We start from the raw sequence: 24,260 nt of genomic DNA on the forward strand, positions 1-24,260 counted from the left end.
AACGGGCAGCCGGACATCCCTCTCACAATCCAGGACTGCTGGCTCCCAACTGCTCGCCTGCCTGCCTTCCTGATTGCCCCTAACCGCTTCTGCCTGCCAGCCTGATCACCCCCTAACCACTCCCTGCCAGCCTGATTGATGCCTAATGCTCCCCTGCCAGCCTGTTTTCCCCTAACTGCCCTCCCCTGCAGTCCTGGTCACCCCTAATTGCCCTCCCATGCAGGCCTGGTAACCCCTAGCTGCCCTCTCCTGCAGGCCTTGTCCCCCCCAACTGCTCTCCCCTGAAGGCCTGGGTCCCCCCCCAACTGCCCTCCCCTGCAGGCCTGGGTCCCTCCCAACTGCCTTTCCCTGCAGGCCTGGTTGCCCCCAACTTCTCTCCTCTGCTGGCTTGGTCACGCCTAACTGCCCTCCCTTGCAGGCCTGGTGCCTCCCAACTGCCCTCTCTTGCTGGCCATCTTGTGGTGGCCATCTGGTGTCCACATGGGGGCAGGATCTTTGACCACATGGGGGCAGCCATCTTGTGTGTGGGAGTGATGGTCAATCTGCATATTACTCTTTTATTAGATAGGATAGAGGCCTGGTGCACGGGTGGGGGCCAGCTGGTTTGCCCTGAAGGGTGTCCCAGATCAGAGTGGGGGTTCCCTTGGGGCCTGGGGCGGCCTGGGCAAGGGGCCTGTGGTGGCTTGCAGGCCGGCCACGCCCCCTGCCGACCCAAGTGGAGGCCCTGGTATCTGGGGTTTATTTTTCTTCTACAATTGAAACTTTGTAGCCTAGAGCGGAGCCAAGCCTTCTGCTTGCTCTGTGGCGGCAGCCATTTTTTTTTTGGATATATGTATCTTCTATCATTGAAACTTTGTAGCCTTGAGTGGAGTCCTGGGCCGGCAAGGGCAGGCGGAAAGCTTGGCTTCCTCCATTGCCGGGGAAACCCAAGCCTCCCTCCTGCTCTTTGTGGCCGTAGCCATTTTGGTTGGGTTTATTTGCATATTCGCTCCTGATTGGCTTGTGGGCGTGGCTTGTGGGTGTAGCTGAGTGATGGTTAATTTGCATATTACTTGTATTAGATAGGATTATTGCCCTTAATTAATGAGTATTATTTCATATGCTTAAAGCCATTTGCATTTCTCTTTTTCAGTGAACTGACTCTTCATTTTCTTTGCCCATTTTTAGTAGATTGTTTTATTCATTAACAGAGTACCTATTTTTGAAAGATGTTATTGTGGGAACCCCTTTCACGTCCCACGTGGTTCAGGGTTCGGGTTCTGGAGAAGGCCGCACACAAATGAAAGAGACTAGAAAAGTATTAATTTGGGAATATTGGGGGCCAGACAGGAGCCCACCTCTAGTGGGCGGACTACACGCTGCTCTGACCTTGCTATCCCTTTTATTGAGACTATGGGATACACCCATAGCCCTTAGGCAGGAAATTCCAATAACAGAAATCTACGTAAGACACACAGAGGTGGAGGCTGCTTCAGCTAACAATGTCTCAACTAAACAGTGAGCCTTTAGCTCTGACCTTTCAGAGCAATTAAGGTTGTTGCCCAGCCTTCCAGGTTTCCTGTCCACATCTTTCTTGTTAGTGAGACAATGATCGGTTTCCAGCATGTTATATCTTGGTTAGTTAAAAATGAGTCCAGGCTATTTGATATTGAAGAATGTGCTTTTCTGTTTGTTTTTCTTTTTTTAAAATCAACCTAGAATATTATTAACTAGGTCCTGATAAGAATTCCTTTGAATGGCTTTTATCTCTTTTATTTGTATTATGTTGTGCAAGTTACCATGTTGGTAACCTTTATAAAGTGACTCTATGGGTGGAATAAAAGGGAGAAGCTGTGCATTTTTTTAACCTTTCCTGGCTTTCGATTCTTACAGGGCCAATACTCCCATTTGGTTTTACTGGCAGCGTTTGATTGTATTGATGATACTAAGCTTGTGAAGCAGATAATCATATCTGTAAGTAATTATCATGGTCTTGAATTTAAGTTACATTGATATATCATTTGTGGATTTGTAAGTGTTATTTCACATATATATGTGTAAAGACTTTGAAGTATTTGCTCCTTGATGGTATTTCGTTATTTATTAGTTGACGTTAAATCTCTTTGGGGGATTTGCTTTATTCCTGTATAAGCCATAATCTAGTAACTTTATTAATAATTAATATTGTTTTAAATATGTAAAAGAATGGTTAAATTAGGATAACATGACTTTTTAGACCATATGAAATATTAAATGACAATTTAGCAAAGCAGTGCTTAGATTTGATTAGAAATTCGTTGACATAGTAATTCTTCAATTATTCAGGAGCTCATATCTAGGCACCTGTGACCTTTCTCCTTCTCCCTGTGGAGAAACTACCACTGCACAATTACCCAGCCTGTCGATACATCTGTTCTGATTGAGCTGGAGAAGCAAATCTAATAAAATTCAATTGTGATCCTTTCTAGAGCTTTCATGAAAAAAGTTTTTGTGGAGTCAGATTAAAAATTACTACTAAAATGAAAATACTAACTGCCTTTTTACATTTCAGAAATTCCTTCTAGCCTAGTATAATGGCCACAAAGTAGTAATAATTGGATGCAATTTATTTAACCCTAAATTTGCCTTCAGAAAACTGAGCTGTCCTCTTGAAAAAATTACTCCAAAGCAAAAACTGCATTCCGAAATCATTTCCTTCATTCTGCAATGATTGACTTGTGAATCTGTGCTCTACTCTTCCCTTCCTTTATTTCTAGTGTGCAGGTAGTGTTGGATATGTAATAGAGGTTGCAGGGGTAGGGTTAAGAAATTGCAGCATTGGGTGCAAGGACAAAACTTGGGTGCATTGTAAAAACCACATAATCTGTATAGAAATATTCATCTGAAAATTACACAAATGTTTCTCTTTGATACCATGGATGGGGCCCTTGGAGAAATCTCAGTGACAAAAACTATTTTCATGCCATCTGCAGAGAGAAGCAGATGGAGTTCAGAAAGAGACATTACCTGTTGGCATGTGGCAGTGCTGTGGCCTCTCTCTGCAGCCTGTCTAGACCAGGAGAGCTGAGTGTGGGGGAAAATGTATCAGCTAGCAGAGGGGAAGGAGATTTTTCTTAGATACCAACTGTCGGTCCCAGTGTGTGTGAGTTTCTCATGCCCTTGCTGTCATTTTCCAACTTTCCCCTTGACTGTTTTAAGATTGTGATGACTTTCTTTGGGATAAGATTGTGGGAAGAAAGCATTTGGCAAGACTTTCATGTCACAAACTGAGTTTTTTGACATGTTCCTTGTAACTTTATTACCCTTTTGACTCCAATCAATAATGATTGTTTTTCATTCCAGTGACAGTGATGTGAGGCCATAGTTTTTTTTTAAATGAATAAAGTTGTTTCATGAAAATGGAAACAGGCTGGGCTATTCAAAGTTTGCTTTTGTTTAATATTTCCAGGGCAAGTACAATTTGCATAATTGTTCCAGATAGATTTCAAGAGAAAGCATACTTCCTTCAGGATTTGCCACAATTTGTCTGCTGGATTTTTCCCAAAGATTTAACCCACTGAAAGTTGCTGTTGAAACAGTTTTAATTCCTTGTGCTTATCAGATTGATTCCCACCCTTCTAACCCACATTCCTAATGACTTTCTCATACTCAGGGCAGCTTTCCGAGAATGGCCTGATTTACTGAGCTCTTGCCTCTAACTGACAAATGCTCAATAGCCTCTGTGTATCATTACACTATGTAGCTAGTGATGAAATTCTGGAATGCTAATTGCTCTTGCATTTTCTCCACCCATCTACCAGAAAACCTGTTGCACTATGCAGTTGCTTTTCAAAATACACAAGAAAGCTTAGTGTTGCTAAGAATTCTCTTCAGGGTAGCCAGACTTCCTGAAATACCAGGTTGAAATAACAGCCTGGTCAGCTGAGCCCTCACCTTTCTAAATGGATACACACAGTGCCCTGGCCAGTGTGGCACAGTTGGTTGAGTGTCGTCCAGTGCATCAAAAGGTTGCCAGTTCATTTCCCCATCAGGGCACATGCTCAGGTTTTGGGTTCCGTGGATCAGGGTGCATAAGGGAGGCAGCCGATCAATGTTTGTCTCTCATATCGATGCTTCTCTCCCTCTCCCTTCTTCTAAAAATATCAATAAAAAACATTCTAAAAAAAATAGATACACACTGTTTCCCACCTACTTTACTTTCCAAAATAAACATACTTATACAATTTTATCCATTTTACCCTGGAATTGTTGATATGATGCAGCTGCTTTGACGGCAGTGTTTCTCTGAAAAGGAAATATATTATCTTTAAAACATACAGAAAGGTATAAAGAATTATACAGTGGATATTCAGCAGCCTACTATCTGATAAAGAAGTGAAACTTGACAAATACAGTAAAAGTTCAAGCCCTTTGTGTACCTGTCCCTGATTGCATATCCACCCCACCCACACCCATGTTGATGAATTTTGTGTTTATTATCCACATGCATTTCCTTATCCTTTTGCTATACGTAGATGTATATAGTACTATTTTGCATATTTACAGATTCCATGTTAATAATGTTGTGTATATTTTCTCATGTAACTTGCTTTTTTCTTTTGATACTATGTTTGTGGAATTCGTCATCAGGAGTTGGCAAGCCTTTTTTAAAAGGGCCAGATAGTATTTAGGTTTTGTGGGATATATATGATCTCTGCTGCCTGTTTATTTTGTTTTTATTCTTTAACAACCCTTTAAAATGTAAAGACCATTCTTAACTTGTAGGATGTACAAAAAGAGGCTGCAGGTTGCCCATGGGCCTTTGTTTGCCCACCCTTGTTCTAAGTCATTTGTTTCAGTGCCAAATAGTGTTTTACTATGAATATACTGCAGTTTATTCTTCCATTTTCTGTAGATGGACATTTAGATTGTTTAGAATTTTAAAAAGTCACTATTTTTTGCTATTCCAAATTATTCTATGAGCATTCTTGTATGTCTCCTTGTTTCTTTAAGTCATTTACTTAGCACAAAATTACTGGGTTGCCAAATATGCTGCATATGTTTGTATACAGAGTCATGTGTCCGTCCCATTGAACCACTGCAAAACCTGTTGCATTGTGTAATAAAATATATATATTACTTTATAGCCATTTTCAGTTTGCAGTGTGATTTTTCAGTTTTGCTCCTGGTAATGGCCCACAAGTCAGGCAGGTGCATCATTTCCTTTTACAGATAAGGGAATTAATGTGTGAGGAGGTTAAAAAGATTTGCCAAAGGCTACTCTGCTTGAGCTTAAAGACTGAGTTCAGCAAAAAGTCAACCATATCAATAGTTGCAATAGTTGACTGGTTCTTCTTACCTATTTCTACATGTACTATACTCATTAGTGTTCTCCTTGCTAGAAATTTCTCTCCTCTTTGTAACCAGGTTAAAGAGAAATGAATTAGTGCTCTAATGTGAGAGCACTCATACTGTTTCCTTTTAGATATATGTTTTTGTGGTAGGAAAGCTGGAATGAGGGTGAGATCGAGGAGAATTAAGTGATTTTACACTCAAACATAACTTTAGATTCTCAATTCCTTAATTACAAACTGAAAGGCAGTAAAGTTCAATGAGTTTGGGCACTAGTCCTTGAATAGAGTTTGTACATGGAAATAAGCTTCTCTTGTTAAGGTGAAAGCTTTTCTGCCCACATCTATGTATATTATTAACCTAGTCCTTAAGTGTGAAACCCACAGAGAAAGTAAGTATATTGAGGAATAATAGCAGCCATTTATATTTCTTCACTGAATACTTCACCCATTTTGAGTTTTTGTTGAGTGTGTGTGTTTTTTTTTTAAATAAATCTTTATTCAGATTATTACAATTATTTCTCCTTTTTCCCCCCATAGCTCCCCTCCACCCATTTCCCACCCCACCTTCTGCCCTTACCTCCCCCCAACTGTCCTCATCCATAGGTGTATGATTTTTGTCCATTCTCTTCATGAACCCCCCATACCCCTTTCCCCCTGAGAATTATCAGTCCACTCCCTTTCTATGCCCCTGATTCTATTATATTCACCAGATTATTCTGCTCCTCAGGTTTTTAATTCACTTGATTTTTAGGTTCGCTTGTTGATAGATATGTATTTGTTGTTCATAATTTTTCTCTTTACTTTTTTCTTCTTCCTCTTCTTTAAGAATACCTTTCAGCATTTCATATAATACTGGTTTGGTGGTGATGAACTCCTTCAGCTTTTTCTTATCTGTGAAGCTCTTTATCTGCCCTTCAATTCTGAATGATAGCTTTGCTGGGTAGAGTAATCTTGGTTGTAGGTTCTTGCTATTCATCACATTGAAAATTTCTTGCCACTCCCGTCTGGCCTGCATAGTTTCTGTTGAGAAGTCAGCTGACAGTCGTATGGGTGCTCCCTTGTAGGTAATTAACTGTTTTTCTCTTGCTGCTTTTAATATTCTCTCTTTGTCTTTTGCTCTTGGCATTTTAATTATGATGTGTCTTGGTGTGGTCCTCTTTGGATTCCTTTTGTTTGGGGTTCTGTGGGCTTCCTGGACTTGTAAGTTTATTTCTTTCACCAGGTGGGGGAAGTTTTCAGTCATTATTTCTCCAAATAGGTTTTCAGTATCTTGCTCTCTCTCTTCTTCTGGCACCCCCATAATTCTGATGTTGGTACGCTTGAAGTTGTCCCAGAGTCTTCTTACATTATCTTCAACTTTTTGGATTTTTTTTTTTGCTTTTTGCTTTTTCGGTTGAGTGTTTTTTGCTTCTTTGTATTTCAATTCTTTGACTTGATTTTTGTGTTCCTCTTGTCTGTTTTTGGGTCTCTGTATAATATTTTTTATTTCAGTCAGTGTATGTTTAATTTCTAGTTGGTCCTTTTTCATATCTTCGAGGGTCTCGTTATATTTATCGGCCTTTTCTAGGATATTCTTAAAAAGTCTTATAACCGTGGTTTTGAATTCTATATCCAGTCGTTTGTTTTCCTCCATTTCTTTCGTTTGTGATCTGATTCTTTGACCCCGCATTTTCACTGATTCCCTGAGTTGGTAAGGTAGATATTTGTGCTAGGTTTCCAATATGGCCCAGTGGGTCTGCTTCCCCACTTAACCTGAGGTGGACACTCTTGGTGCACCCCTTTGTGGACTGTGTGTACAGCCTTGTTGTAATTAAGTCTTTATTGTTGTTGGTATCACTGGGAAGAATTGACCTCCGGGCCAGTTGGCTGTAAGGATCAGCTGTGTCTATGCTGGGAGAAGTTCGGTGCTGGAGACAGCCTTATAGGATTAGACTTGCCAAATTGCAATAGCCTCTGTGCTCAGCTTGGATGGGGTGGAGTCTCAGTCTTGGCTTCCTGTCAGCCTTGCCCTTGCGCGCATGTGCGCTTTCAGTCCTCCGCCTTCCCCAGCTCGAGTCTCCGCCTGAGAGTCCAGACTCCCCCCACAAGAGCGTGGGTCCCCAGGGGCTCGCCTGGAACTGGGGTTCACTGCAGTCAGAGCTGGGGCTCAGTGCCGTCAGGAGCCTCTGACTCCCTTCCACTAGGGAAAGCCCGCGGCAACCTCCGCCGCCTTTGTGCGCACTGGCGCGCGCGCACATGCGCACTTTCAGTCCTCCGCCTTCCCCGGCTCCCGAGTCTCCGCCCGAGAGTCCAGACTCCCCCCACAAGAGCGTGGGTCCCCAGGGGCTCGCCTGGAACCGGGGTTCACTGCAGTCAGAACTGGGGCTCAGTGCAGTCAGGATCCTCTGACTCCCTTCCACTAGGGAAAGCCTGTGGCAACCTCCGCAGCCTTTGTGCGTACTGGCCCGCGTGCGCCTTCAGACTTCTGCCTTTCCCAGCTCGAGTCTCCGCCCGAGAGTCCAGACTCCCCCCGTAAGAGTGTGGGTCCCCAGGGGTTCGCCCGGAACTGGGGTTCAGTGCAGTCAGAACTGGGGTTCAGTGCGGTCGGAGGCTTCCTTCCCTCTTCCGCCAGAGAAAGTCAGCCAGGCTCTCAGCCGCCCTTCCTCTCTGCGCGCACAAAGCCCCTTTGCCGTACCTCCAATTCTCTGTGAGCTTTTCTTTCCTTCTAGTTGTAGAATTTTCACTCAGCCAGCTTTCCTGTGGTTCTGGATGGTGTCCGTTCTGTCTTTTAGTTGTAGTTTTGAAATTGTTGTGCGAGGCAGCAGTTTAGGTGTTTACCTATGCCGCCATCTTGGTTTTCCGAGTGTGTGTTTTTTTTGTTGTTGTTTTCTAAGCAACTGTTTTAAAGGGATTATAGCCAATAGTAGTGTTTTAGGACAGCAAGATTGTGGGGTTTTTAAATGATTACAGAAATTGACCTAGGCTATGTATTCTCCTCACTCTCTTCTTTCAACAAGTTAAAAGAACTTATGTCCTCTCATAAGTTGGTTGGTTAAACATTAAATAGGAAAATCCATACTAATGGTAACCTATATTTGTGGCACTACATGCTTCATTATCAAAAATGCATATGTTGAGTCCTGACCTGTGTGGTTCAGTTGGTCAGAGTGTCTTCCTGGGCACTGAATGGTTGAAGGTTTCATTCCTGGTCAGAGCACATACCCAGGTTGTGAGTTTGAACTCCAGTCAGGGTGTGTGGGAGACAACCAATTGATGTTTCTCTCTCTCTTCCTTCCTCTCTAAAATCAATAAAAGCATGTCCTCGATGCCGAAACCGGTTTGGCTCAGCGGATGGAGCGTCGGGCTGTGGACTGAAGGGTCCCGGGTTCGATTCCGGTCAAGGGCATGTACCTTGGTTGCGGGCACATCCCCAGTTGGGGGTGTGCAGGAGGCAGCTGATCGATGTCTCTCTCTCATCGATGTTTCTAGCTCTCTATCCCTCTCACTTCCTCTCTGTAAAGTATCAATAAAATATATTAAAAAAAAAAAAAAAAAAGCATGTCCTCGGGTAAGGATTTTTTTTAATGCATATGTCGAATCCACTTTGGGTCATGTTTACCTTGAAATTACAAAAAGAGCTCCCTCTTCTGTGAAGTGTACCATTTTGTTTTGTCTTGCCCTTTTTACTGAAATTTTAAGTTCATTTTCCTTGATGGTTGAAATTTCTATTCTTTTCGAGGTGGTTAGGTCTATTGCACCTGTTCTCTGGAAACATTTATGTTGTATAGGGAAATCTTTATACATGACCTTAAACTTCTTCAAAAGTAGAAGAGCAGAGTGGGGTTTAGAGTCATGGAAAGAGGCGATCATGCCCTGAATGTGTGACCTTTACTTACCTACTTTAAGGCACCTTACTTGTTTAGACCTTGGGCTTCTTACATGTAAAATGAAAGTAAGCTATAGTACCTTTGTCATCATGCTGTGAAGAGTGTTTAAGATGATGGACATAGCGCTCTCAGATAGGGTCTGGTTCTTAGTGAGCACTTAAGTGTTTAGCTGCTCTTATTAATTATAGGAAGCACAGTATATTTTTGTGCCAGAAATGAGGGATGTTTGAGACTTTAAAAAGAGAAAATGTGTCTGGAATCTGGGTTTGTGTCATCAAACTCAAGGTCATGACTTTGGTGTATCATGATCCCATAGTTGATAACTTTTTTCTTTTTAAGATTATTTTATTTTTAATTAAATTTATTGGTGTGACATGGACTAATAAAATTATATAGGTTTCAAGTGTACAATTCTGTAATACATCTTCTGTATATTGTATTGTATGTTCACCCCCAAAGTCAAATCTCCTTTTGTCACTATATGTTTGACCCCTTTTACTCTTTTCCATCCCCTCACCCCCTTTCCCTCTGGTAACCACCATACTAATGTCTGTGTTTATGAATTTTTACTCATTTGTTCATTTGTCACTTTCAGTTTTATGTCCACATATGAGTGAAATCATATGATTTTTTTTACTTTTTCCTCCTTCGCTAGCATCTGACCTCCTTCGCTAGCATGATATTCTCACAATCCATCCATGATGTCACAAATAGCAGTATATCATCTTTTCTTATGGCTGAGTAGTATTTCATTATATATATATGTACCACATCTTTATTCAGTCATCTATCGAAGGACACCTTGATTGTTTCCATATTTTGGCCACTGTGAATAATGCTACAGTGAACATAGGGCATATATCTTTATGAATAAACATTTTCAAATTTTTCAGGCAGATACCCAGAAGAGGGATTGCTGGGTCATGTGGTAACTCTAGTCTATTTTTTAATGAACCGCCATACTGTTTTCCATAGTGGCTGTTCCATTTTACATTCCCACCAGCAGTGAATGAGGGTTCCTTTTTCTCCACAACCTCTCCAACACATGTTACTTATTTGTTGATAGTAGCCATTCTACAGGTATGAGGTGGTATCTCATTGTTTTGATTTGCATTTCCCTAATAACTAGTGAAGTTGAGCATCTTTTCAAATATCTATTGGCCATTTTTATGTCTTCTTGGGAGAGGTGATGACTGACTTAATTTTTAGTTTGGTTCCTTGCACTAAAATTACTGATTTCATTGTAATAAATAGGCACTTAAGAGTATAGCAGATCTGAGTATACCATCTCATAGAGAATTCATTTCCTTTATAGAGAGCTTATGTTTTCTTTGAAAGAGACTAGAGTTAGAATCAGGGACCAGAACTTGTCAGAGTCCTGCCACTGATACTCTACATCCTGTGGCAAAGTTACCTCTCCTCTTTCTGGGTCCCTCATCTATAAACAGCAAATTTACACAGGAGCTTAGTTGAGGTAGTGATGCCATTGCCATTGTTCCTTAAATTCATACAACTAGGAAAGGTTACTGTTCATAGAGTGTAGTTACTTGTAACTGCTCTGTGGAGTCTTTCTGCATGTTTCCCTCCCTCCAATTTCTTTCCCGTGCGATACTTAAGTAGCCTTCATTTGCCATGAATGAGCAACCTAACTTTAAAAGCCTTTATCCACTTGTCCTGTTTAACAGTTTTTCTATCTCCCTCCACATACATCTCAATGGGAAATTCTAATAAGAATGTTCTTCATCAATGCTGATGCTACACTTAAGTGCAGCTGCAAATTAACTGATCTGCTCTGGTAATGGTGGCCTAAGACATATCAGTTATATAGTGACTGAAGATAACTGCTTTAAGTATTTTTAAGTCTCCTTGGATTTTTCAGTAATGCTAGTCACAGCAGAGAATCTGTTCTGTGTTCTGAGTGTAAATCTTTGATGCTTTAATGAGACAATTTTATAGCTAGCTGCACATTTTCCATTAAGTATGTTGGGGGAAATAGTTAAGTATGTATCCTTTTTTGCCATTCAGATTCCAACCATCCTTTGAGCATACAGATTCACTTCTTTTGTTTCTGTAATTTTACAGGAAATTATTAGTTCCTTGTCTAACATATTAAATGACAAATATGGAAGGAAGGTCCTGTTGTACCTACTAAGCCCCCGAGATCCTGCACATACAGTACGAGAAATCATTGAAGTTCTGCAGAAAGGAGATGGAAACGCACACAGGTAAGAACGGTAGACGACTTGCGCCCTTTGTCCTCTGATTTATTAATTGCAGTAGTGCCTGCTTCCAGAAATCTACTCCTGCATGCAGGCCCCTTCTCATGCTCCTTCTCTCTCCAAAACTCAAAAAGAGAATTCCATTTTTAAACCTGTACTCTTTTTTATCGTGAAAATAAAATAAAAGTGTTCTTCCAGAAGAATGCCTATGAGCCCTTGTACTTAGGTGTGTGATTTGTTTTGGTTTATTTTTAAAGCTACTGGTACCACATAATGGAGTATTTTAGAGAGTAGAGTTCATAAAATAGTGTAAACATGGGTTGTCTTAGAAGATACTTGGTTGTCATTTGGTGTTTGGGTTTGTTTTTTTTATTACATAAGGCAAGCTTCACTTGTTAAGTGCTGGTTCTGTGCCAAGTGCTAGTCACATCCTAGGGACACAAGCTTGAAAGACACATCCCACCTTCAAATCACTTATGTACATGCATAACAGAAAAATATAGACAATTACAGTAGCGTGTGCCACAGATTATTTAGAGGTTTTTGTGAAAATACAATCACCATATTTCCTTGGCCATTTATCTCACCTTACTATTCGTTCAACCTATTCCAACAGTAAAAAAGATACAGAGATCCGGCGCCGAGAGCTCTTAGAATCCATCTCCCCAGCTTTGTTAAGCTATCTGCAAGGTCACGCCCATGAAATGGTGCTAGATAAGTCTGCCTGTGTGTTGGTGCCTTGCATTCTGGGAGCTGCCATTGGAGACGCTCAACCTGCCATGAACGCCATCGCCAGGTTGGCGGCAGCAGAACTGCATCCTGGCGGCAAGGATGGAGAGGTATGTGCTCTTAGACAGGCAGGAAAGCTGCAAGGAGGATTTCAGTGATAACTGTCTCACTCGCCGCATATCAGCAGTGGATTTGAAAACAGAATTCGAAACAGTGTTGTTGCAACACTGCCTTGCAGTGACTCCATGAGTAAAAATAAATCTCTCTGTTGTCCATGATTGGCCCCAAGCTATCTTCCTAGTGTATTCTATGCTCTTAATTCTGTTTTGAATTTGTTCTGGACTTTTGAACCTCTTTGCATTTGTCCATACTTCTTCCCTCAGTCTTGAGTGTTGCCCATATCCCTGTGGTCCTATGCTTTCCGTGCAGAAAGCTTTCTCACCCTTCAGGGTCCCTAGAATCCTCTGTGACATCTCCCCTAATTCCCTCTTAGTGAAAAGTCTTTGCTGTTTCTGATAGGCTCTGCCTATGTTTATTTGAGTCAACGCTGCCCCTCTTCCCCAGAAGCTTACCATTTTGGTGAACATGAACATATTTAAATAAAAAATAGTCATTTCAAAAAAATCATTTCACATTGAAATAAGCGCTGCGAAAGAAAACTACAGGTTCTGTGGTATTGTAAGTGGGAGTCATCCTATCCCAAGAAGGCTTCCCTGGGGCAGTGAAAGCTAAACTGAGACCCAAAAGATTAATAGCTCAGTGAAGAATGGTAGAAAGAAGATTCTCGGCAGAGGGAAGAGCATGTGCAGCAGCCTGAAGGAAGGAAGGAGCTCAACTTGTGTAAGAACAGAAGGCTCGAGGGGTTGGAAATCGCTTAGCAAAGAGGAGAGGAAGGCAGAAGCCAGATTATGCAGGACCCTTGTCCTGCACTAGGTGCTAAGTTCCTGACAAACAGATAGATGTATATGGGAGCCTGTGGATCTTAGAGAAGCCCTGGCCCCTACTCTCATAAAGCTGATCATATTAGCAAATAGGGCGCATGCATCGTGAAAGTTTCTTTTTAAAGAAATTGGTCCCCTTGTTTCCCGTGCTTCAAAAGGAGAGATCCTAAGTACTGTGGGAACGATGATGTGGCCTTGAAAAAGGAGTAAGATTGAGCTAAAAAGATGCTTTCTTGGCCGGAATCAGATAATTCCTGTATGTCAACATTCAGCATTAGATTTCAATGTTTCTGCTAAAGGGTTCTGTCCCATAGGTGTATTTGTACCTCAGAAGTGCATATTGCAGTCTGAAAAGTGGTGAGTTTGATCTCAAGATGAACTTTTTGGGGGTGCTTTTAAAACCGGGATTCATGAAGCCCAATCTAAACTAGTTCTCAGTATCTTTGTTGTCTTGAACAACTGTCTTCATTTTAGTCTGGGGATTAGAATAGACCTGCAGGTATATTGGTTATTCTAGATAAAGATCTCTTAAGCCTTATGGAACTTTCAACATGGCTGAGTCCTTATCTGTACACTAGAGGCCCTGTGCACGGGTTCGTGCACCGGTCCCTCAGCGTGGCCTGAGGGGATTGGGCTGTGGCAGGCAGCTGGGGAGGAGCCTGAGCCCAGGCCTGACACTGCACCGCTCCCGTTCATCTCAGCCCCACTACACCTGCTGCTGCCACTGCTCAGTAGGCTTGCCAGCCATGAGCCGGGCACCTGGCACCTGTTGTTCAGCCGAGCAGCACTCCTGCCGTGGGAGTGCACTGACCACCAGGTAGCAGCTCCTGCATCAAGCGTCTCCCCCTGGTGGTCAATGCGTGTCATAGCTACTGGTTGACCGGTCGATCAGTCACTTAGGCTTTTATATATATAGACTAGAGGCCCAGTGCACGAAATTCGTGCACTGGGGCGGCGGGTGGGTGCTATCCCTCAGCCTAGCCTGCACCTTCTCCAATCTGGGACCCCTGTGGAATTGGGCCTAAACCGGCAGTCAGACATCCCTCTCACCATCCAGTCAGACATCCCTCTCCCAACCGCTCGCCTGCCTGCCAGCCTGATCGACGCCTAACTGCTCCCCTGCCAGCCCAATTGCCCCCAACTGCCCTCCCCTGCTGGCCCGGTAACCCCCAACTGCCCTCCCCTGCCGGCCTGGTTACCCCCAACTGCCCTCCCCTGCTGGCCCTATTTCCCCCAACTGCCCTCCCCTGCAGGCCCGGTTGCCCCAATTGCCCTCCCCTGCCGGCCTGGTCACCCCTAACTGTCCTCCCCTGCTGGCCTGGTCCCCCCCAACTGCCTTCCCTCCCCTGCAGGCCCGGTAGCCCCCAACTGCCCTTCCCTGCTGGCCTGATCGCCCACAACTACACTCGCCTGCTGGCCATCTTTGACCACATGGGGGCAGCCATCTTGTGTGAGGGAGTGAGGGTCAATTTGCATATTACCTCTTTATTATATAGGATGGTGATGTAGAATGGATTGTAGGCCAAGGCATGGATGAAAACAGCTTATAAATTAATGTATTCTTGATCTCTCCTAGCTTCACATTGCAGAACATCCTGCAGGACACCTTGTTCTGAAGTGGTTAATAGAGCAAGATAAAAAGATGAAAGAAAATGGAAGAGAAGGTAGGTTGTTAAACTTGACCTTTGGGTTGTAGACTAAGTGAGATTTCAGTAATTCTTGGCATCCCTGAACTTGATGTCAGCCATGCAAGTTCAAATGAGTTTCTTGAGTGTTCAGAAATAGTGTCGTGTGAGTAAGAAATGATTTGGTGGTTGCAAGTATTGCTTTAGTAAATGCTAGAAATTTGGGTCCTAGAATCGTTTAATTTTTTTTCTCTTTCCCTCCCTCCCCCCTCTTACTCCTCTTTTCTCTGCTACTTCAGAATTCTGACTGGGCTTGGCTAGCTTTCTAAAATACCATTCTATTTCTTGAGGATGGTGAGAGCAGCGCATTGGGGGTTGGGGTAAGGGGAGATTTGTGAGTATCATTATCCCAATTGAAAGGCATGGTATTTATCTCTAGTTTTGAGGGAGGGTTATGCAGAAGAAAATTATCCTTATCAGAGAATTTTGAGCTGGTGCCTATTTGGCATTGAAATACATATGACCAAAGAGCAAGCCAGTGCTTCGTATTTATTGGTTCTTCATAAACCTCATGGCTTTTCTGTAAACTCGGCTCTCAAGGAAGACAGCAGCTCTTATCTAATTGAAAAGTTATATACCATTGCCCTCTCAGTCCTGTCTTTGACCAGACCTTCTCTTAGTAAATTCAGCTCCCTCTGGTGTTTTAGCCACTAAAGAGACTTTCCCCACTTGAGTAGTTCGGGCTTTCTGTTACTGTATTTGAAGAAAACTGACAGATTATGAACATGTCTTTAGGCAAGTTGCAGTTCTAATGGTTAGTAAGGCAGTCAATACAGCAGAGCTGTCACTTCTCACTCTACCTTTGAGAATAGAGACTTGGAACTATTTTTCACTAAATTTTTTGTAGAAGAGAAAAGCTTCTTATATTTTGAAGAAAAAACAATGTACTGAATCATCTTTTTCAAAGCCCAGGAATTTTCTAGTAGTTTTATTCCTCTTAATAAAAATGCACTGACAGCCCTGTCACATGCCTGAAGTGTTTGTCATTTTCACGTAGCACCACATGAGTGTGGCTAGCTGTCTTGGTTATCTGTTGCTATATAATTTACCTCAAAACAGTAGTTTTCAGAAAGTAATCATTTAATCAGGGTTTGGTGGAGCTTGTTTTTTCTCTGTGCAGAGTGCTGCTCATCTAGGGGTTGGAGTCTACTTTCACAGGGGCTGGCCATGGCTGAGGCCAACAGCCTCAGTTCTTCTCCCTGGGCTACTGCTGGGGCTTCCTTACAGCATGGTGGGGTTTGGTTTTAAAAGAACAAAGTAGGTGGGTGATTCTTCATGATTTAGCCTCAGAATTGTTGAGCATCGCTTTTATCATACTCTCTTGGTTAAGTGAGACATAGAGGCCCGCCAAGATTCAGAAGTAGAACACATTGATTTCATGTGTTGCCTAGGTGCTGCCGTCAAACACTTACTTCCTGATTACCTTTCAGGTCAGGGTTAAGTCATGCAGTCGACCAAAGAAGCACAAACATGACCAAGTGAGCGTTTCTCTTGAGTTATTCCTGCTAACATAGCTTAGGATTTGAATCAGGTTAGAAAGAAAGGGCTTTACAAAAAATACATTACATACCTGAAGAGGAATTTTTAGTCTTAAGGGAGTTTGGGAGAGAACTCTTTTTATTAGCTTTTTTATTAAAACATACTCACAGATTTAAGGGCAGTAGAGAAGAAGATTGGGGGTTTAAATCTTGGTATATGATGTCCACTAAGTTTCAGTATATTTTACAGGTTGTTTTGCAAAAACACTTGTAGAGCATGTCGGTGTGAAGAACCTGAAGTCGTGGGCTGGTGTAAATCGAGGTGCCATTATTCTTTCTAGGTATGTATGTGTAATGTGTGCCTTTTCTTTGCGCAGGGTCCCCGTCCTGAATGCTTGTTCATGCAAAAGACTTCTCACATTTATTTCTCCGTTCCACCATTTGCTCCCCATAGTCCAGTATTACTTTCAGTCACTCATGATCTAGACAAGTATAGCTAATAGTAGAAAGCAGATATAACTCTTTCAATCAGTCTTTCTGTTTTTTTCATCTGCCCTCTTTTGGATGTCAGGGATCATAGAATTGTAACATTCAAAGGAATCATTTAATTGTCACATCACATTTATGGTTTTGACCAAAATGTATTTGTATTCTTTTTTTAAAAAGAAACATGTTTTTATTGATATTTTTAGAGAGAGAGGAAGGGAAAATGAGAGTGAAATAGCGATGAAAGAAGGAAACTTATGTTGGCTGCCTTCTGTATGACCCCTACTGGGGATCGAGCTCGCAACACAGGCATGTGCCCTAACTTGGAATTGAATGGGTGCCCTCTTGGTGCATGGGTTGATGCTCAACCAGCTGAGCCACACTGGCCAGGACTGTATATACTTTTTAATGAATTAGTCTTGTCCTTATGAAAGCGTTGACAGTTATTTTTTAAATTGTGACTGGATTTACATGTAATTTTCATTTATTGTTTTCAACTATTCTAAAAGCATTTAAACAGCATTTGCTTCTGAAGTCTGCACATGTATTGTTTATTTCTAATTAAAATGGATAGAAAACTGATCATTTGTGAATTGAGGCATATGCTTAAATTACATATTGTTCTCTAGACACCATATGTTAAGTTTATAATTTACAGGTCATCGAAAATTTGTATATTCTATTCCCAGATGAAACCATCTATTAAGGACATTCATTTAAAAGAAGGTTTGTAGATTGTTTTAAAGCAATCACTGTTGATTTTCCTTGCTATATTACCGAGGTTTGGAAAACATACCAATTTTAGTATGAATTTCCCTCAGTATTTCACATGCAAATGCTATGCAGTTTCATTTGTAATGTCCGTAAATGTTATGTGTTTGTTCGATATATAACTTAATTATCTACACTAATAAAAGAGAAACATGCAAATTGACCGTCACTTTGCTATACCCACCAGCCAATCAGGAGTGAGTATGCAAATTAACCCAACAAAGATGGGGTGGCCCCGCCCCCCAGCTGCTCCGGGCCTCTGGGCAGCACTCATGCAGTCGCGGAGTGGCCGGGCAGGGCGGGATGCCTGTTATGAGGCGGGGGGCAGAGGGAGCTACAGGGGCAGCGCTCCGCCCGGAGCAAAGACTGAAGGCGGCGGCCAGAGTGAAGGCCTGGGTCCTGGGTGCCGGAGAAAAACCAGTGCCAGCAGCCAGGGGAAGGAAGGCCTATTGCACGAATCTCTTCGTGCAATGGCCCTCTAGTATAATATACTTACAAACATACACATTCTGTATGAACATTTCTTTTTTTCAGGTATATTAGTATCTACAAACATGGGTGACACATCATTTTGTTCATTTCCCATTAAAAGTAATTTTTCAATTGATGTTTAACACCCAGAATCTATGAGCTGAAACATGCACTTTTTTGATATAATTTTTTTTATCAGGCATTTGAAAGGTTACCATCTACTGACACGTTCTTTCATTACACTTAATTAACTGGAAATTTCAGCAGTGCCATAAAATTAATTTATAGAGATCACTCATCAATCTGAGCTGCTCTTGGGTGGATTGCAAACATATGGGGGATGTTATAGGTTCTTATGGAACACTGCTTAGAATTAGAGCAGGAGCACATGAAGTATTTGGGATTCTGAAGGGAAGTGGAACCATAGATAACCTAATAATTTATTAATACACTAATCATTTTTGTTTGGTTCTTAGAATATTGTCATGTGCTTGACTTGTTTGGTAAAATGATCTGCTTGCTTATAATTTACTTCAAACCCTTGCAATTTTCTTTTTTTTCTAAATCTTTTTTACATTAAGTGAAAAAGCATTCTGGGTGAAAAAGAAAATCGGCCTTGTGTGCAGTCTGAAAACTAACCCAGGGAAGCAGAGTTGTCTAGCACTTAAAGGCATGAGCTCTAGACAAACTGCCTGGGTTCCAGTCCCAGCTCACTGTGTGGCCTTCAGCACTTTATTCAGCTTCTGAGTCTTAATTCTCTTGGTTGTAAAATGAAATAAATAATAGTTCTGTGTTGTTATGAAAAAATTAAATGAGGTGATACATATAAAATAATTAGCATTATGTCCAATACACATGCTCATTAAATACCAACTTTTATCACTGTGCATTATGTGACTATGTGCTTAGCCAAGGTATTTAAAATAAAATTGCCTAGTGAGTCACAGATCTATTAAAAGGGCACTTTACTTTTCAGTTTCATAGGTGGCAAGCAGTACTTGTTGCTTGTATCCCACGAGTGAGATAACGCTGCTTGGGGCTGCTAGCTTATCCTCCTCTTTCTCAACATGATGAAAGTTACAGGGATCAGGCACTTTAAACAATGCCAAGTATATGTTTAAGAAGTTCACATGTACATGTCCTGCTGAAGTGGGGGGGGGGGGGTGGGGTGGACAGGAAATTCAGCACTGGTGTGCTGCCTGAGTCCCAACCCCTATGTAAAGAGAAGGGCCTGCATGTAGCCCGCCTCTGGGGCCCCGTTCCCTGGTGATGGATCACTCCAGCAAGGTCTCCGGAAGCAGAGCTGATGTTATTTTGCTTAATGGCTCACACTGATTGAATGCTTACTGAGTGTCAGGCTCTGGCTAGGTGCTTTACATACAAGATCATTTGAGCCCCAAAAACAACCCTCTGAGGAAGCAGGTGATTCTGTTGTTGGTCCCACTTTACAGGTCAAGAGTGTTAGAGAATATAAATAGCATTGCTCATGGCTATACAGTTACTGAGTGGCAGAGGCAGGTTTCAGATGTAGATAGTTAAGTGTTAAGGTAAAGCTCTTCACCCCTTCACTAAATGTTCTAGCTGCAGAGTTCAGTAAGGAGGCTGTTAACTGCTTCCCTTTCACGGCCCCACCTTTCTCTGTGCACCTGTTCATTCATGTGAATTCAGAGGTTCAGTGAGCATTCTTGGCCATCTGTTCTGTACACGTGGTGCCATGGAGAAAAACACCAGGTTTCTGCTTTTGAGTTCAGGTGGAGAAGGGGAGATAGAATACATGTAGTAAAATAATTTTAAGGCAGGGTGTTAGAACTAAGATAGTCAAACTAAGATAGTCAAAGTGAAAGCAGAACCAATTCTATATGGAACAGAGTTGCTCCTAGTTTTCCTTGAGTGACTATGAAATGGTTTTTATTTATGTGGTTTTAGAACATAGGCTACCAGCCCTATCACTTATCTGATGGAAAAATGTGTTTATAGTTACAAGACTTGTCTCACAAGTCAATAAATTTTGTTTACTGTGGCTGCAGGTAGCACTGGCAGACGATTTAGGGATTTCTATGAAATTTAGTTTTCGTCTTCTCTCTTCAGCCTTCTCCAGAGTTCTGATCAAGAAGTTGCAAGCAAAGTCAAAGCTGGACTGAAAAGCCTGATCCCCACATTGCAGAAAAACAAAAGCACCAGCAAAGGAGTAGAAATGCTGCTTGAAAAACTGTCTGTGTAGATGGAAACAATTAAGATGGAATCATTGTTTCTCATCTGATCTGTTTTCCCAGAGTGGAGAGAAGGGCTAGGGGTCCACCACACTGGTAATTTGTGTACTTGGTATATGTGCTTCTTCTTTGTATAAGAATTTATTTATAAAATGTTTTCTAAAAATGCCCTTTTAAAAAAGAATTCCAGCCATCTTCTTTATCATCTTAGTAGTAAGTTAATCGCGGTGTGAGGTAGCGATGTAAAAGGTTTAATGGTCAGATGCAGTGGGACCAACCATATACATATAAAGTGGTTACATGAGTTCTTCAGGGGGAAGACATCCTTTGTGAGCCGCAGTCTGAGAAGGCTCCATGGAGGGGGTGGGACTTGAGAGGGCCTCAGAGGAAAGCAGGATGTAGAAAAGAAGAGCTAAAGGGAGTTTTGAGGTCAGTGAGGTGGGACTTAATGGTTGTGAACTGAACTTCAGGAACTGTTCACCTTAGGGCTTTGTTGGATGCAGGGAGGGGAAGGTACCCTGCATCCAGGGCAGCCACATACCTAGCTGCCTTATGAATTGGGTTCCACATTAGATTTTGTTTGAAAGCTACTCGAGGAAATTGGGGCTAATAGGGAGAATGTGCTAGGTGAGTTAGGGGACACAATGGGTAGCGTTGTTAAGGTCAAGGTCACTGGGGAAATCTGCCTATCTTTGGATCTGGGCTTTCCCTATAAATAGTTTCCTTTGATGAAATTTTCTTCTTTGGGACTGTCCCTAAAGTAGTTGAAACCTATAGGGTTTGAGTTAGGAAGTAGATGCTAATTTGTTAACAGTGCAGAAGTTATAATTACATTCAGTTAGGATGTTTAAATTATATAACTGCACTTTATATTTAGCAACAGAGCTTGGAAGATTGGTAGATCGTTCATGCTCACGTAGCCCTCCCTGACTACCTTACATATCAAGCCTTGGTGCTTTCTCCAAGTAGCCTGCTGTAACTTGATGCCCACTGGGGTCTGTCACTGTAAATACATTTGCTGGAGAATTGCTGGGCCTTTCCTGACAAGACAACAGGGTCCCAGGACTTTACCTGCCACCTTCTCCTGCCTGGAACATTGAACTCCACCCAAAGCAAAAGAGCTGACCCATTTGTACTTCTCTTTGGCATGAATCCCCTTAACCCCCACTACCAGACCCCTGCCACCAGCCCAGTGTAAGGGTGGAGGTGGGACAACTGGGGGAATGGGATGGGTCAAGGAGGTGAATGGGGGAAAAGACAACATCAGAACTTGCTTTTGTTTGACTAATACATTGTGAGTTTGTGTTTTCCATATAAAGAGCCCATTCAGAAAGTGGGGGGGGGGGGGGACGACCCTACTATTTTCTATCTATGAGACTAAAAAAATAAAGTGAAATACAGAATTTTAAAAGTTAGAGTACTATCTATACTAATAATAGAGGAATATGCAAATTGTCCGGGATGCCATCACACGACCGAACAGCAGGCTACATGGGGCAACCAGGCTGGCGGCCGGGGCGGGGGGGAGGGGTGGAGGTTAGTGAGGGGCGACCAAACGATTGAACAGCAGGCTGCGTGGGGCAACCAGGCAGGTGGGGCGGGGAGTTGGGGGCGACCAGGCTGGCAGGGGGAGGAGCAGCAGGGAGGGGCGACCAGGCCGGCAAGCAAGAGGCAGTTAGGGGTGATCAGGCTAGTTGGGGGGGGGGGGGCAGTTAGGGGCGATCAGGCAGGCAGGCAGGTGAGCGGTTAGGAGCCTGTGGTCCTGGATTGTGAGGGATGTCCGACTGCCGGTTTAGTCCTGATCCCTAAACTGGCAGTCAGACATCCCCCGAGGGGTCCCAGATTGGAGAGGGTGCAGGCTAGGCTGACAGGACCACCCCCCTCCCCCGTGCACAAATTTCATGCACCGGGCCTCTAGTAAAGTATATAATAAAGGCTGCAATCCTTCTGCTGCCCTACTCCTCACCCCTGCCTGGCCCTCCCCAGAAGCAACTACTTCCAACTTGTTTAGCTTTGCTAAAATTTTAAATATATAGTTTTTGGTGGTGGGTGTTTTTTTTTTTTTTAAGGGGGAGGGATTTGCGTAGCAGTTGAGGCACTTTCTTTTGACTTCCTGTTATGGGACAATATAGATTAACACTTGACCACCACTCCTCCCCCACCTTTTTTCTCTTCATGTTCCCAGTATAATTACATCATTTTTGATAAATCAGTTATACTGACATAAATTATTAAATATTGAAATAACTAGTAAACTTGTCATTACATTTCCTAAACCATTTTATTTACCCTGGAATTAATAACTGCCTCATTTATTTTCATTTGCTTACTTTACTACATTCCTCTTATTTACCAAACTTTTAATGAGAATCACTTAAATTCTTCTCCAGCAAGTACCATTTTCCTCTTTTTTTAAATTATTTTTTTATTCAGCCCACTAGCCTCCCATGTTATTCTGATGTTCACAATCTTTACCCTGTGGCTCTGATATCCTGACTGGGTCTAATTCAACATTTTACACCCAATGTGATGAGTGGGTGCCAGATGTGCTGAGATTTTTCACAGCTTCCTTTATTATTCCACTGGGCTTAGATATTTCACTTGTGTGTCTAGTGCAATAGAGCACCGCTGTGAACTAACGCTGGGCCCATCCCTTCAGTCAGTGGTGGATTGGAAGGAGCCTGGCCAGGGAGCCTTAAAAGAGAAGTGGTGTTTCTGGGGAAGGTTTCCTAATAGACCCACAAGGAAGAGAGTCCCTTTCCTGCGGCTGGCTTTGGTGTGTGCAGATCAGAGGCTTAGAGTTGTGGCATGCAGCATCTTGCAGCTATGAGAAGGTCAAAAGCATGCAGAGGATAGATGAGCAGCAACAGGTAGGAAGAATCTGGAACGATGGTGTTGTTGAACTGCTGAACAAATCAGCTCCTGAAGTTGCCTCTTCCTGTACCTCTAGTTATGTAAGAGAATAAACTCCCGTTTATCATTTAGGCCATTCTGAATCGGATCTTTAGAAACTTGCAGCCAAACATGTCCTAAACTGACTGTCTTTGAATTCTAATTTCCACACTATTCAACACAACTCAACTAGCGTTTTTACTCTCTTCATATGCCCTTCCTGGAGCCAGCTGGCTTTCTGGATGTCCTGAAGAATACTTGCACAACCAGCACCATCATCTGGGCCTTCCCTTCATTTCTGCTATGGAAAGCCCATTCCAGGATCCCATGCATTTCTTTTCCTTGCTGAACACCTTTGCTTGTTGCTGTTGTTGTTTAACAGATCAGTTGATTGATTAATTAGGTTAAAACTTGTTGAATTTTTAGTAGCTTCCTGAGAAAGAATGCATATGTGGTAAAATGTTAAAGACTGCATGTCAGAATGTCTTTATTCTGCCCTTTCATATTTGAGTACTTAATTTAGCTGGATATAGAATTCTAGTTTGAAATTAATTTTGCCTCAGAACTATGATGGCACTGGTCAATATTTTCTTTGACTTGCAGAATTGCTATGAAAGTCCAGTGCCATCCTAATCCTCAGTCTTTTGTATGTGGACTTTGGAATAGGGGGGAGGGGTTCTGAAAAATCACAGGACTTTTTAAAATCCTCAGCTGCCTTATATGTCAGGGTCATGTGAACTGATATGTGTTGTGTGTGTCTGTTTATCATTCTTAATGCTGACATTTATTGAACTATTTTAGTTAGAAAAACAAAGCCTTTTTTTCATTCTGGGAGCTGTATTTGTATTGTTTCGCTGATCCTCCACCCTTGTTTTCTCTCTTCGTTCTCTTTGGCACTCCTCTTGTTGAGATTTTGAATGCTGGCTTGATCCTCTGGTTTTCCTTTTCAGTTCTTTTGCTTTTTGTTTTGCTTTTCTGGGTGAGATATTTCCTCCACACACTGCGCCAGTCCTTTCTTTGTAATATTCTTTTGTTGTTGTTTCTTGGATAAAATGTCTCTATGTCTCTGGGGATGTTATATTTTGTGTTTATTTGTTTCGTTTTACTTTGCTTTGTCTCTTCTGCAATCTGCTTTTTTTGTTTATTTTGGTCTCTTATGTTTGAGGCTTTCTTGGAGATCTTTGTCTGTCTTTATATACT

At 42.2% G+C, this 24,260-nt stretch overlaps 1 protein-coding gene across 2 annotated transcripts in view; it reads left to right on the top strand.

Moving 5' to 3' along the window:
* PUM3 (pumilio RNA binding family member 3) overlaps positions 1 to 24,260 on the top strand; it is a 113,235-nt gene that overhangs the window by 21,196 nt on the left and 67,779 nt on the right. The window contains exons 13-18 of one of the 2 annotated variants that reach the window (XM_080671050.1): positions 1,873 to 1,953; positions 11,261 to 11,403; positions 12,014 to 12,236; positions 14,644 to 14,731; positions 16,481 to 16,571; positions 20,047 to 21,575. In XM_080671050.1, coding sequence (XP_080527176.1) covers positions 1,873 to 1,953; positions 11,261 to 11,403; positions 12,014 to 12,236; positions 14,644 to 14,731; positions 16,481 to 16,571; positions 20,047 to 20,179 — 759 coding nt within the window. In that variant the 3' untranslated portion in view covers positions 20,180 to 21,575. Of the gene's footprint in view, positions 1 to 1,872; positions 1,954 to 11,260; positions 11,404 to 12,013; positions 12,237 to 14,643; positions 14,732 to 16,480; positions 16,572 to 20,046; positions 21,576 to 24,260 lie in introns of those variants that run through there. The other variant, XR_013960735.1, reaches the window with a different exon arrangement.

Source organism: Plecotus auritus (genome assembly GCF_963455305.1).
Source record: "Plecotus auritus genome assembly, chromosome: 5".
Taxonomy (NCBI): Eukaryota; Metazoa; Chordata; class Mammalia; order Chiroptera; family Vespertilionidae; genus Plecotus; species Plecotus auritus.